Raw genomic sequence first — 14534 nt, forward strand, 5'->3', positions numbered from 1 at the left:
CTTTGAGGCTGAGTTCTATTGTTTCCACCAGAGTTCCCAGCCCTCTTCAGCTCTCTTTTGTGGCAGCCAGCATAGAGAAAGCTTCTGGAAGACTGCCGCCTTCCAGGGCTCTGGGAAGCCTCACCCTCCCAACCACTGCCTGGTACTTGACGTTCAGGAAACTCAGCTGTAAATACACAGACAAGACTGCTGTGTCTTCACTTTAATTGGAAACATTTGCAATTTGCTTTATTCCCACTTCATTTTCATTCCTTTTCTACCCAGCGTTAGGTTCTCCCACAGGAAGAAGATTGAGCAAGTGAACAGCTTTGTAAATTGGTGAAAGCATTGTCCAAGGAGTTAGAGCTCTGGATGCTGGCCCTGGATTCCAGCCCTGGCTGAGCTACTGATTAGCTGCGCGCCCCCCAGTAAATCATTCTCTTGGTCTTAATTGCCTTTACATAAAATGAGAGTGCTAAACTAGGTTATTTCTCTTCTACGTTCACAACTCAGTGATTTATGGCTGTTCTAATTTATGAAGACATCTGCTGCCAGATTTCAAAGAATTTGAATACAATGAAATATACAAACAAAACTCTTTCAACCAAAAATTTAAGTCATAGCCTTAAAGGTATCTATCTATAGCTCTTTGGCTAAGTGTTAAAAGATACATTAGAATCTTGCAGGAGCTCATAGACATCATTATAAATAACAATTATTTTAATGTAGGACCATGACAGTTTTCTGCTTATTTTAATTGTGAGCAGAGGAAAGTTTATTTCACTCTGCTTCAATTAATTCTGGCAGAGAACAGCTCAAGGCAGCATAGTAAAGTGGAGAGAGCATAGACCTTCGAGCCAGTCACATCTGGATATGAGTTAAGTTCTGCCTTCACACTGGGGTTTTGGGGAAGTTACCTATTTTCTCTGAGCCTGTTTTCCTACCTGTCAATGAAGTTAATAAATAATACCTGTTTCCAGGATTGTGGTGAAGATTAGAAATAGATGTGTGCAATGCTTGCCGCATAGTAAGTAGCTCAGTACATCATAACTAGAAAGCATCTGTCTACATTTATAATCCTACCAAATTTTTCAAAGTGCTTCTTATATGTTCTTACTCTCAGTTTTGAGTTAGATGTTACCATCCTCTTTTATTTATTCAGAAAACGTTTATTGATAGGCAGTGAGCCTAATGGTTAGGAGGGTAACTCTGGAACCCCACTGCCTGGGTTCATATCTTGGCTCCACCATTACTATCTGTGTAACCCTGAATAAGTTATTTCACCTTTCTTTGTCTCGGTTTCCTTGTCTATAAAATGGGGATAAGAGAAGTGCCTATCTCATAAGGTCTCTGTGACTGTTAATATGTATAAAAATAATAACACTTGACATCATGATTATTCAATAAATATTAGCTATTAAAATTATAAGCCACAGGCTCCGGACTGGCTCAGTTAGTGGAGCGTATGACTCTTGATCTCGGGATCATGAATTCGAGCCCCGTGTTGGGCGTAGAGATTATAAATAAATAAACTTTAAAATTATAAGCCAGATACTATGGTAGTACAGAGAATACAAAGATAAATAAGGCACCATTTCTACCTGTTGTGAGCCCAATACAAGGAAATTGAGGCTTAGAGAGATGAAATGACAAAGCTAAGACTGAAGTTCAGATGTTTCCCCCATAGAAATCCAGTAGTCTTTTTATGATACCAAATTGTTTAGTTGGTGTATACTAATAAGCATAGGTTAATTAGAGACTAATCAATTAAGATTTGAAAAGAGTAGAAGAAAATGTTGAACTTAAGCTAAAGTAAAATAACTACGTATCAATAAATACTAGTATTAGTCAGTCAGTCAGTATACACTTACTGAGGTAGACACCATAGAAGGGATGCTAAAATAAATCAGGTATATATTCTAGCTCAAGGAGATTTCTCAGTAAGAAAAAACATATCTGGATGGGATGTAGTAAAGACTCAAGGCTAACTGCTGTGAAGTTTGAGACTAATAGTTAATTTACAACTTGGGAAATCAGGGAAAAGTTTCTGGAGGAGATAGCTTCTGAACTGGACCTTAAAGGATAGGTGGAATTTGGACATAGGCTGGTGGGTGGAAAGGGCATTTCAGGCAGAGGGAACAGACTGTGCAAGAACACAGAAATGGAGAGGCAGAAGGCGTGTTCGGGGAACAGCAAGTAGTTCAGCTTTAATAGAATATAGAGTATGGAAAAAACAGTGACAGGTAGAAATGGAAAGATTGACTGGGACCAGACGGTATTAAAGTCATTTCAACTTTTTTTTTCTTCTCAGGATTCTATTCGTGTAGTCTTGGGAAACTTGGACAATCTGCAGCCATTTGCTACAGAGCACTTCATTATATTTCCCTGTATCCTTTCATTTCTGGATAGAAACGAGCTGCAGGTCGCATTGTAGATTCCAATGGAAGCAGCAAACCCACGGGGCAAACCAGGGAAAGGAGAGGGTCTTACCCCTAAAATAGTACTCAAGGACTCATACTGACTGACTTCTTTCCTCACTCCTTAGCACCATTTCCCAGATAAAAGCAAATGGGAGAGAGTGTCCCACCTGAAATTCAAACATAGGGAAATTGTCTTAGTCCCTTATCCATTCGTTTTCACTCTATATGTGGAGATGAAATGGTTTCATGAAAACCCGTCACCTGGTAAGTAGAATGATGGAAGTTAGTGGTAGAGAAGAAATAGGGAAGGTTGAATGTCCATGGTTAGCAGTGCAAGCTCAATATGGCAAAATGGTCAGCCAGACTGGGCCCAAACACTGCACGGTGCAGAGGTTAGGAACAAAGTGCTCCAAGCCAGACTGCCTAGTTCAAATCCTGGTGGATTAGCCACTTAATAGTTGTATGACCTTAGATGAATTAGTTAGTCTTTCTGTGCCTCCTTTGTGAAATGGTGAAGAATAATAATAGCACCTATCTCATTGGGTTGTTAAAAGGACTACATATATATAAATACTGGTAGATGGAAAGGAGTACAAAGTCTGACTGACAGTAATCACTCAGTGAAAGCGATCTATTATATAAAAATACTTCCTTCCATTTTAGAGTATGCAGTGCCTTTCACCTTAGGGGTATCCTTAAAGGCATCTCCCAGTTGGTTTTTTTTTATGACTATTTATTTAGGGGCGCCTGGGTGGCTCAGTCGTTAAGCGTCTGCCTTCGGCTCAGGTCAGGATCCCAGGGTCCTGGGATCGAGCCCCACATCGGGCTCCCTGCTTGGCGGGAAGCCTGCTTCTCCCTCTCCCACTCCCCCCTGCTTGTGTTCCCTCTCTCGCTGTGTCTCTCTCTGTCAAATAAATAAAGAAAATCTTAAAAAAAAAAAAAGACTTTATTTGACAGAGAGAGACACAGCGAGAGAGGGAACACAAGCAGGGGGGAGTGGGAGAGGGAGAAGCAGGCTTCAAGCTGAACAGGGAGCTCAATATGGGGCTCGATGCGGGGCTCGATCCCAGGACCCTAGGATTATGACCTGAGCCAAAGGCAGACGCTTAACAACTGAGCCACCCAGGCACCCCGGCATCTCCCAGTTTTTAATCTCTGAAGGCCATTTCTATTTTTAAACATAGAGGGACAAATAGATACCTGCCAGTTTGAGTTGGAAAAGAGTGCAAAGGCCTTGCCTCAAAGTATCTCCCCAGTTCATTTATCACTGATGTCTGAAGTTCTGCCTTGTTTCTTTTAGTAAGAATCACTCCCTTTTAAGTGGCATATCATTAGAATACAGTATGAATGTAATACTTTTGAGCTTGTAGATGACAATAGTTCTGAAACGGGAGGAGGAGAGTTTGAAGACACTATATTTCTAGCAAAAGTGGTACCAGGCAGAAAGGAGAAGGGCAGACACAGAGGTTTTTGTCTAGGACCAGTTCTGAGAACTAAATGATAGCTAGAAATCCAAGTGAACAGCATCTTGATCCATTATGACATTCAAATTTCCTATTGTAGGGGAGCCAATAAACGACAGTCCTCTTGGATTGGTAAGTTTGCCTTTTCTGTACAAGATGACAGTTGCCTTTATTGCCTTGTGTTGTCCAAAAGGTTCTGCTCTGATCTCTTCCTCTGCCCCTTTGTTGCTGCTCAGATGCAGTCAGAATTGTATACATGAGACCATCTTTTTCCTCATGGCCAGATTTCTGAGACGGTCTCTAACAGAATGTCTATCCTTACTTGAAAAGCTGGTGTTAAAAGTCACTTTTGGTAATTTAAAGATGGGGAGTTCTCTTCACTGTGCCCTCATGAACTGTGAACAGCTCTGGAAAAGGAGTCACAGGAGTTGGGTTCCTCTCTGAAGGTCCTAGCAGAGAGGAAAACAGGAGCCACGATGAGGAAACGAAAACGAGCGGAAGTGCCCAGCTCCCCCAGCAGGCCAGCACTGGACAGGTCAGTGGGGTTGGGAGAGAGTCTAAGTCCTGCATCCTGGTTAGGCTTTGCCAGCTACTGCTGCCAGGCAACTTGTCCTTCAGTGAGTCACTTTTTGTCTTGGGTTCATTGGTACTTGCCTATTTCCATGGGTGGACTAAGGGAAGGAGACAAGTTGATATTTGCAATACAATTTGAACACAATTCCTTCCTCAGCAAAGTAGGATTCTTCTGTTCCTCAGACAATGGCTGGAAGGAAATGCGATCAGATCTATACAATTGAATCCAAGTCCTACTCAGTGAGCATTTAGTATGGTCATACTACCAGAAGGCCTAAGACTTAAGAAGTCCCAGAATATTATACAAGAATGCAGAGAAACCCTCAAGAGAGTGAGAAAAAAATAAAATATAATTCTTATTTTACCTAGTAAGCAGTAAACTTTTGGAATTCTACCTTAAGAGATGGAGTAGGCTAAAATGGAAATGTCTGCAAGAGGTTATGTATCAATTACTGCGTGAGATGCCAGAACATTAGGGGCAATGTTGAACACATCCCTAACATGTCAAAGTTGGTATTGTGGAGGGTACTTATTTTCTTCTTCTGAATCTCTGTCAGGGACAGAGTGAGTCAGTAAGGTAATACAGTCATTCTTTTTTAGCACCCAAAGAGGGCAGCTAGAATAATCCAAGATGTGGTTTGCTCCCCAGCCCAATGTGCTTTCAGCCCATGTTCACAGAGAGCAGCTGCTCCCTTCCTGGGACCATGGGGGCACACAGCAGTGAGGGTGGGCCATGAGGGAGCCGAGCCCTTTACCCTCCAAATGCACATGTCAGGGAAGAGTTAGGAAATTTCTTTCCCAGCCAGGTGGAATGTGAAGGTACTTAGGGGTGTGAAGCTTTGCTCGGTTCTATTTGACTGAATTTTCCATGGGGATGAGGCCTCAGATCTTGCCTTCCTCTGGGTTTTGATGCAGACAAGTACTTCAGAATCTGATTACCTGCTGTCAATCGCATTTTTCCTTTCTCAATCCCTAGATCACTAAATGTCTCAAATTGGGATTCTGCTGTGAATTAAAGCAGCACCCAAAGAGAATTTGGCCACACAATTTATTCTGCAGGCCAGGAGTGTTATAAAAATAGCCAACCTGCTGAAATATTCATTTGGGCCACATTTGCTTAAATGTGGTGATGTTGCTGCTGCCAGTAACATTTCCTGGGCTTTTCCCTCACCTCAGGGCCAAGATGGGGATTTCCAGCCAAGGCCCCAGCAAAAAGAAGCCCCTTATGGAAACCAGGAGGGTAAGCACCAAAATGGAGGCTTTCAGGCTTCTGGCTGTTCCTGCTCTGTTACAGGTCGGGATTCCTGTTACCAGCACTTCTTGGTCCTAAGTACAGACTGAGCTGACTGAACTCATTCTCAGGTTTCACCATCCGCAGAGCAGCATCCAACCATTCCACCCTTGCCACAACCTGTCCCCAAAGTGGCCACGTAATACATACATCGATGAATCCTTTTGTTAAAAGGTCTTTTCTTCTCAGCTTAAAAAGCTGCTTCTTGTACTCTGCAGTGAGATAAGAAAACAGGTCTGCTGAATTGTGGTGGGATCCGGTAGAGAATTTTTTTCATTTTAGAAACCTTTTTGCCATCATCTACACTGGGGTCTGAGCCTGGGAACATCTAGTTTTTATAGAGGAGCTAGGCATGTATCGCATGGGGTACTGGTAAGAAAAAACTTCATTTAGGGCAGTGATGGGCTGGCCCCGATAGTATTGGATTTCATTTGTGAGGTTCCATTTAGATATTTCTATATTTGCTGCTACTCCATTTGGGTAGTAGGAGCTGCTTTTCCATGGTAGTCTCTAAAAGAGCACTCTTTTTCTTTTCTTCCCCTCTTGAAATAGCTGTTATTTGTGCTCTTTTCTTACTTTTCACTTATTGCTCTAAAGTAGCTCTGACCTTCAGCGTTTAAACACTCCCAGTTCACCTCCCTCACCTTCCCAAGTTCCATAGCATGATCAGTATATCTATATAAGCATTTATTCAACAGACTTACTGTGTGTCTACTGTGTGCCAAGTATTAGCGATATCATGCTCTCCTCTAAAAATGCCAATGGTATAAAGCTAGGCAGACAATTATTGATTGATGTGCTACATACAGGAATAAAGGAAGTACAGGGAACAAAGGAACCACAAAGGAGAACCTCACCCAAATTAGGTGGATGTGAGGGAGGGTTCCCAGGGTAGCTCAAAGAACTAAGGCCAAGAGGAGAGAGTACAGTGCATTTGGTGACTGCAAGCCAGTGTACCTGGAGCTTAGTTAAAGTAGAGTGCTAAGAAATGTTACTGAAGAGGTCAGCACAGGCTGGATCATGAAGGACTTAATGCCACTTTGAAGATCACAGGATTTCCCTAAAACATATATATATATAAAAGATTTATTTATTTATTTATTTGAGAGAGAGAGAGAGAGCACATGAGAGGGGGGAGGGTCAGAGGGAGAAGCAGACTCCCTGCCACGCAGGGAACCTGATGCGGGACTCGATCCCGGGACTCCAGGATCATGACCTGAGCTGAAGGCAGTCGCTTAACCAACTAAGCCACGCAGGCGCCCTCTCTAAAACATTTTTAAAGTAGAAAAGTAAAGTAATTTTCATATCTAAATTATTACTCTGCCTCCTGTTTGCAAGGTATTGTGTTAGTTGCTGGGGTGCATGCGAACACGTAAAACCTGGTTTCTTTCCAGTAACTTATTGTTTACTGGGGGAAGAGGGAACCCTTAGGGACTCGGACCTCTGCCTCTGTGGGTAGGGGCAGGGCACAGGACCCATTGTGCAAAGCCATCTGGCCCACTGAGTGACTATAGGCAGATGATTGCCCTCTTCTATACTCCCATCCTTTCAAGAAGGAAGAAAAAGAAATGAGAAAGTACAGGAGGAGTACATGAAGATCTGAAGAACAAAGACGCTTTACACAACCAAGATAATTACTATTAAAAGAACATTGCCCTCACTCTCTATCCTTCATACCTTCCTATTCTTAGTTTGACACATCATCTCCCTCAAGAACAGTACCCACAGTTTCTTACTCAACATAATTACCTTTTCAACCTGATACTGGGCTTAGAAAAAAATGAGAAGAAAAAAAACCCAAAAGGAACATGTTTATTGATTTTGACTCAAAGCCCAATGACGGTCTGCACTGTAGACCCTGTTCCCAGAGAGAGGATTTCTCCTGAATTAGACTGATCACAGTGACTCTCAGTGTAAGTCACTTGAGCTGGAAAAATTGAATTTGCTCCTATGGTCCAATGCTTAATATTTTCTCTCCCCTTTGGGGAACTCAGGGTGTCGGGTCACATCAGTGTGGACTGTCATGTCTGAACATGACACCAGTGGGATCTGGTACGGGGAAAGCTTAGAAGAACATGGCACATATCTGAATAAGGTCTCTGTTTCATAAGAGGTGTTTTGGGGAGAATGGGAAGGAAAGGCAGGCCAATTCCCTTTATTACTTCAGGTCCCAGACTAGAGATCCAGACTTTGTAAGGATAAAAAGTGGGGGAGAGCTGATGAATGGTTCAGAAGTAAAACATTATCATGTGGGTAGTTTTTTTGTTTTTTTGCCACCTCTGCTTGAACTGTACTTCTAAGCAGATCGGGCCCTGACCATACAGAGAACAACCTTGTGTTGGGTTGTAAGTGCATTATGTCTTGTTGGATGTCGCAGATGGTACTCTCAGTCTTACTTCAGGCTGTGTTTTTCCTTTCTTACGACATTTGCCTAAAAAGACATTTGTCAAGTTCTCAGGAGAGCACAAATGCTAGACTATCTCATGAGGGGAATCTCCCCTGGTTGGGAGATCTTTACCTTTTCCCCAGGGCCTCTGCCCTTCTGTTCCCCACTGCCAACCTAAGGAGATGCTTTCATTAGGGCCAATGCAGCAGAATTTAAGCTCCAAACCATAGTGTCATTAAATTTGTAAGAATCATTTCCTCAAGCTACAAATCAGAGCTGTCCCCCTCTAAGCCAGTGTACCTGGAGACTTAGAAGAGGTAAGAGATGGTTTCCTTCCTCCCCAGAGTTCCCTTTCACGTTTACAGGAATATTACTTAGGTAGCAGCCTGTGTGTTCTGGAATTTGCAGTTTTGTGGAAAAGTTTCTCTTAAAAATACAGCTTAGGGCACCTGGGTGGCCCAGTCAGTTAAGTGTCTGCCTTCGGCTCAGGTCATGATCTCAGGGTCTGGAGATCAAGCCCTGCATTGGGCTCCCTGCTCAGCGGGGAGTCTGCTTCTCCCTCTGCCTCTCCTCCTGGCTTGTGCTCTCTCTCTCGCTCACTCACTGTCTCTCTCGAAAAAATAATAAAATCTTAAAAAAGAAAAATACAGCTTATGCTTCGGATGGGGGCTACATCCTAATTTTCCTAGAGGCTTATCATGTCTCTGCCTCCTGACCCACCTTGACAGTCTGTAGTCCCTTGCTGTAGAATTCTTCACCAGCACAAGGGCTCAAGGAACTTCTCAGCACTGCTAGGTAGTCAGGCCCTCAGGTTCTTTCCAGGTGAGGGGAGTGGCCAGTTGGCAGGGAATTCCAAAGAAAACATATGAACCATGATTCTGAATATCAGGGTGTCAACTGGAAATGTTGTGGGCTTGGAACCAGGTGATAGGATGTCCCCTTCAAAGTACGAAAGAATATCTATAAAGGAGTAGCCCAGGGAGAAGATTGAGTTTAGTGTGCTGGTTGCTTAGGCCATAGTTATGTTTACACTGCCCCAGCTGTAGCCACGCACATCACATTTACTTGTTAACGTACTGTGCCTTTGTACATCATGTCCCTTTCTAAATGCCCTACCCTCTCTGACCATCTCCTCACCCTCATTATGACAAAATCCCACTCGTCCATCAAGTCCCCATTCAAATAGCACTTCCCCTATGAAGTCTTCATTGACTTCACCAAGCTCTATAGGAGTAAAGTTTAAAACTTTTCTTGGTCTTCTTTTCATCAGAACAGAGAAAGAAAAACCCAGCAGGAATGGCAGGAGACCCCAACATTTAATATCACTGATACCCAGGAACAGGGTAGGTTCTGGGAAATTTATTCTCTTTTAGTAATAATCCTGTCCTCTTCAGTTCTCTGATGAGCAGAGCAGCATAGAGTTCTGAGTGTGGACACACTGGGTGGGTGATGTGTCTTGCTCCCATGGAGATGACTGTTGGCCATCCTCCGGTCTGGGGACCTGCCCTTGAATAATAAAAGCTCCCCCAACCCCCAAGAGAAGTGAAGGGAAACAATGCATGTACTTCCTGTGCTTCTGATGGTGAAAATGATGCTCCGACTATTTGAAAACATTTCCATGTGGGGTGATAAGTTTTACAGAAAAGTTGGGAGGGATGTGTTTCACTTTTTTGTCTTGTTGGAGAATAATCTTTAGGAAGCTGTCTTTCCTCCTCTTCCCTTTGGGATACGTATTAGTATTAATATTGAAGGTGCAGTGGACGCTCGGCGAGGGCTGGGAATGCATGTTAAGGTGTTGTCTAGCAGAAGGATTCAGGAAGGACTGTAGTTGTCACAGATGCTAGGATGTAAGCACATGAGTTCTTCAACAAGTCGTCATTCCATGAGAAGACAACAATCTGTGGTGGATGGCTAGGACTTGAGCAGTGTAAAAATCTCAGGGACCCAACTAAAAATACTCCAAGGTCAGAATAACATCTCCTGAGATGAAATTAGGAGGGTCAGAACAAACAAGTCACCTGGCTTCAAACGAGTCTTGGTGTGAGGCTGCCCTTGGTCCACACTGGATGTCACATGAAAGCCCACAGACTAACACTTTTTCCCTGACTGTTTTCCTTGCAGATTCTAAGTGGGAGGACAGCCTAGCCGGGCGGATTATCCCCCCACTGCAGCAAAACAACCCATCTCCACCTAAAGGACCCCCAGAGCTGGGAACCAGTGGCTTCTTTGGGTTTCTAAGGTAGGACAGGTGTCTCTCTTACCATCACACACACGAAGTGTCTAGCTCCAGAGTCTTCCTCATTGAGTCTCTCAGGGAAATTAGAAAAGAAAGCAGATTACCTGCATAATTTCTATTTTCCCCAGGATACATGATGGAAATGAGACCCAGCACAAGGGCCCTAACTGGATTTAATAAAGACTGTGTCTTGTTCATTTTTACACAACCCACCCCAATGTGCCTAGCATTGGACCTCATTCCATAAATTCTCCTTGGACAGAGACTGTTCTTATTGTTGGGCCATTCAGATTCTTCGGTTACCAAGATGCTTCCGTTCTCCCCTCTGAATCTTCAGAGTCCTTTTTGCAGAAGACTGTTAGCAAATCCCTTTCTCTCTCTAGAGCTCAGCTGCCCCATTGCAATTCTCCTTCTTCATGCCCCACTCCTGAGTATAAAGCCAAATTAGCTTTTGGGTACCTTTTCAAATGCTGCTCCAGAGTTGAATCCATATAGTGGTTCCCTAAAGTAAAAATGCCCTTGTTAATGCCCCTAATGGGACTGGGAGAAGGGAGGGACCTCTAGAATCTCAACCCATTCTGCTCTCTTTCCCACAGCTCTCTCTTCCCCTTTCGCTATTTCTTCAGAAAGAGCAGCCAGTGAACCTGCCAGATGCAGCAGTGGGAAGAGTGTCCTCTCGCAGTGACTCTTCGCATTCCGTCCTCTGTGTATGACATTTCCGTCATGGGGAATGCAGGCCCCAAACTCCCTGAGTCCTCTTGTGGGTTTGTCCTATCCTTTGCCCCTTTACAATGGATTTTTTTTTTCTTTTCAACTTAAAACACTGAGAAAAGAACTTCCTAAAATGTTCTAGTCTAAGAACTGGGTTGCTCTGAGGGCCCGTTTAGGTCTTTCATCTCTAGCACTTAGGATCCTAATGAAAATAAATTATTTATGAAGAGTTATTGACTGAATTTCATGAAATAGAGAGACAGCAGACTCTTCCCTGAAGATACAGGGAAGCGATGCCTGAAACCTCTCCCCTGGGTCTACTTAGTTATTGTTGGTGGGATGCTTTGGGTGGGTGGGGTCTGTAGCTGACGGCAAACCTTAGCCTTAGCCTCCCCGCCAGGGCTTGAGAATGGGGTCTTATAAGACTCACTTTCCTGAGCCCAGCTGACCCTCAAGATATCATCTATCCCAAATTCACCCAGTTTGGCCCCTAAGTGCACCCTCAGTAGATAAGTGCTTTCCACTCACCTATCCCTCTGGCTTTTGACAGTAATGCAGTTTAGCTTCTCAGATTAACTGCAAGTCAGCCCAGTTTAGGGGCCCTGGAGAAGACCAGGGCACCCAAGCTCTGACTTCATGTAACCCAAGGGCTGATCTGGGACAGACAGATTAGACTTGTGTTGTGTGGCCACAGATCAAATAGATGGGAATATAGGGAAACTCAATTTAGCTCAGAACAAAGGAATCTCACTGTTACAAATGTCCAGTATTAGAATGGGCCACCTTGTGAGATGAGTCCTTGTCACTTCTAGTCTTTAAACAGAGCTGATGGTCTGTCAGACGCTGGAAGGTTTCTGTGACGAATGGCAGAAATGGGGTTGGAATGCTGAGGTCCCTTGGGGTCCCCTTGTTTGGCTGACTTACCCTGGAGGGGGAGAAGACGTGGCTGCTGTAGGCAGGCCCAGGTCCTGAGGGGAGAAGGGCCGAAGGGAAACTGGAAGATTAAGGACAAGTTGTGTTTATAGCCTTTGTCCTCCTGTCCCAAACGTGGCCTGTTTTACAAAGCTGCTGAAAGGCACAGCTCCAGAATCTCGAGATCTGAGTGCCGTTCTGACTCTGCCGAGCTTACAGTGAGGCCTTGGCAAAGTCACTTTCCCCTCTGGTTTGGATTCTCTCATCTGAACAACGGAAGGTGGGTGGTGTGTGCGGCTGGCTCTGCCTCTCTCAGCAGATCAGTGAGGCAGTGGCCCTGGGGCGTGGGGGCCCAATCACCATAGGCTTCTTTCTGATCCCTGGCCGCCCGAGCCCGTGCAGCTACTGCTGACTAGGGATCTTTTCCATTTGCCACATTCTTGTCCCAAGTGTAACTTAGCACCACGTATGGAGAGCAGATTTGGCCTGACCTTAGCTGTGTGACCTTTAGTAGCTTTCCTTCTCTGAGCCTTAGCCGCTTTACCTGTAAAACCTGAGCCAGAGCGGGACTAAAAGATGGGCTTTGCTGGTGTTGACAGCTTCAGACTGTTCCAGGAGTCAGGTCCCTGTTATTCCAGGGACTAGGGGGAGCCGCCCTCTGTGGCTGACCCCCAGGAGGACGAGTGAAAATGAAGCTCTGAAATGGACTTAGAACCCCCCATTCTCCCCAACTCTGCCACCCAGCATATCTCAAGAGGCCCTTACTGGTGTCCATTCCTTTGCCCATAAAAATATCCTTCCAACCCTTTTCCTGTGCAGTGGATAAGGGACAAGCAAGAATGAGTTTAGTGGCTTTAGGGTTGGGGTGGCAAGGCCCTGAACAGGGGAGTGTGTTGCCCAAGGTCACACAGCAGAGAAGAGAACCCTGGCGGCCACAACTCAGCCCAGTCTTGATTCCTCTCCCCACATGCACACAAGCCGCCCACTCCAGCAGCTCCTGGGCTTTTTTCCACATCTCACTGCCCCCAGCCCGGGACCTCAGGCGGCAGAAAGCGGCAGAAGCCACTCTCTGAGGACTACACCTCAGAGAAGAGCCGGATCTCCCAGGTGGGATTGCTCTGAGGCCTCTGCCCGGGAGGCAGGCCTGTAAGCTGATCCCCCAAGAGGGCGTGGCTCCAGGACGCTGGCAAATAAAAATCCGGAGAACCGGGCGCTGTCTGGAGACGAGCGGAAGACCTGAGGAACCCATTCCGCAAGCCACTCGGTTCCTGGGCTTTGGAAGTGGTAAGCCGCCTGAGGCAGGAGGAGCTTGGGGAGGGCCTGGGGCCTGTAAATGGGGCCGATGGAGGGAGGCAGATGTTTGTGCTCCAGGTGTCAGGAGATTCCAGGGGAGAATCACTGCCGTGGGCTGACAGCTGCTCACACTCACACCCATCATGAGAGACACACAAGCAGACACAACATGCACCCAAGGGCAGCTACGGGGGAAAAAGACAGCCCGGCTCACAGGCTTGCCTCACCCCAGTCAGAAAGGTCAGCCTCACCCTGGCTCATTCACCGGGAGGCACCCAGTAAAGAACTGCCCCTCCCACCTGCACACTTATCTAGAGACAGCGAGCTGCCCACTGTGTTTCAGATCCCCATGGCATCCCCCCAAACGCTGCTCCTCTGCCTCCTGGTCCTGGCGGTCACGGAAGGTTGGGGTCGCCAGGCGGCCATCCCAGGCTGCCACCTGCACCGTGAGTAACCCTGGGAGCAGACAGCCTGGGTGGGAGACGAGCGCTAATGGATGGGACCGAAGGGCAGGCAGCACCCTCAATGGACCCACGCTGAGGTTCTGGCGACAGGAGCTAGGTGAGGCTTTGCAGAGGCGCTGTCTCCCACTCGCCTGTCTCCTTCTAGCCTTCAATGTGACAGTGCGAAGTGACCGCCAAGGCACCTGCCAGGGCTCCCATGTGGCACAGGCCTGTGTGGGCCACTGTGAGTCTAGCGCCTTCCCTTCCCGGTACTCCGTGCTGGTGGCTAGTGGCTATCGACATAATGTGACCTCCGTCTCTCAGTGCTGTACCATCAGTGGCCTGAAGAAGGTGAGACAGCCCAGCCCAGCAGTGGCTCTTCGGGGATGGGGAGAGACAGGGGAGACGGAGCTCTCAGATGGCCCAAGGAAGGTGAATGGAACACGGGTCCCCCTCTCCTGCAGGTGAAGGTGCAGCTGCAGTGTGGGGGGGACCGGAGGGAGGAGCTGGAGATCTTCACGGCCAGGGCCTGCCAGTGTGACATGTGTCGCCTGTCACGCTACTAGCCCGTCCTCTCCCTTCCTCCTCCGCCTTGGTCAGAGGGTTTGAGTTGGAGTATGTCCTGTGTATCCTGAGCCTCCTCGAGGACAACAGCTCCGCTCTCTTTAAGATTCTGTGATTGTCACTCCCGAGAAGAGGCCAGTCTCTGCCTCTCCCCTGCCTCGGCCTGGCCTCCCAACCAGTCTGTCATCGTTTCACTCCCCTCTTTGTCCCTACCCCTAAATAAAGCAAGCAGTTCTCAAGTTGCTCTCTTTATTTAAAGTCTA

General features: G+C 46.1%; 2 protein-coding genes and 1 long non-coding RNA gene across 3 annotated transcripts in view; 2 read left to right on the plus strand and 1 right to left on the minus strand.

Moving 5' to 3' along the window:
• Positions 1-13037, plus strand: part of MAJIN (membrane anchored junction protein) — a 28313-nt gene extending 15276 nt beyond the window's left edge. The window contains exons 4-12 of the mRNA XM_025878691.2: positions 2291-2366; positions 2538-2663; positions 3963-3994; positions 4309-4397; positions 5612-5675; positions 9383-9455; positions 10234-10351; positions 10945-12251; positions 13001-13037. Coding sequence (XP_025734476.1) covers positions 2291-2366; positions 2538-2663; positions 3963-3994; positions 4309-4397; positions 5612-5675; positions 9383-9455; positions 10234-10351; positions 10945-10990 — 624 coding nt within the window. The 3' untranslated portion in view covers positions 10991-12251; positions 13001-13037. The remainder of the gene's footprint in view (positions 1-2290; positions 2367-2537; positions 2664-3962; positions 3995-4308; positions 4398-5611; positions 5676-9382; positions 9456-10233; positions 10352-10944; positions 12252-13000) is intronic.
• LOC112829228 (uncharacterized) lies at positions 4214-9171 on the minus strand. Its single transcript, XR_003209680.2, has 3 exons — positions 8833-9171; positions 5877-5938; positions 4214-4311 (listed from the first exon to the last, which is right to left on the minus strand). It is a non-coding gene; the product is annotated as an uncharacterized lncRNA (long non-coding RNA).
• A 576-nt stretch (positions 13038-13613) lies between the features above and the next one.
• GPHA2 (glycoprotein hormone subunit alpha 2) lies at positions 13614-14510 on the plus strand. Its single transcript, XM_025878710.2, has 3 exons — positions 13614-13710; positions 13874-14058; positions 14172-14510. Exons 1-3 carry the CDS (start codon positions 13614-13616, stop codon positions 14271-14273), a joined length of 384 nt encoding a protein of 127 aa, XP_025734495.2. The 3' UTR covers positions 14274-14510.
• Positions 14511-14534: the final 24 nt, after the last annotated feature.

This window comes from Callorhinus ursinus, unplaced genomic scaffold (genome assembly GCF_003265705.2).
Source record: "Callorhinus ursinus isolate GAN/ISIS: 27379988/994484 unplaced genomic scaffold, GSC_fseal_2.0 scaffold51, whole genome shotgun sequence".
NCBI lineage: Eukaryota > Metazoa > Chordata > Mammalia > Carnivora > Otariidae > Callorhinus > Callorhinus ursinus.

Excerpts from the sequence above, each read along its gene's own strand:
- GPHA2 (XM_025878710.2), top strand. The coding sequence starts at position 13,614 with ATGGCATCCCCCCAAACGCTGCTCCTCTGCCTCCTGGTCCTGGCGGTC. Across the intron at positions 13,711-13,873 it reads CCCAGGCTGCCACCTGCACC|CCTTCAATGTGACAGTGCGA; the intron begins GTGAGTAACCCT and ends GTCTCCTTCTAG. Across the intron at positions 14,059-14,171 it reads CCATCAGTGGCCTGAAGAAG|GTGAAGGTGCAGCTGCAGTG; the intron begins GTGAGACAGCCC and ends CCTCTCCTGCAG.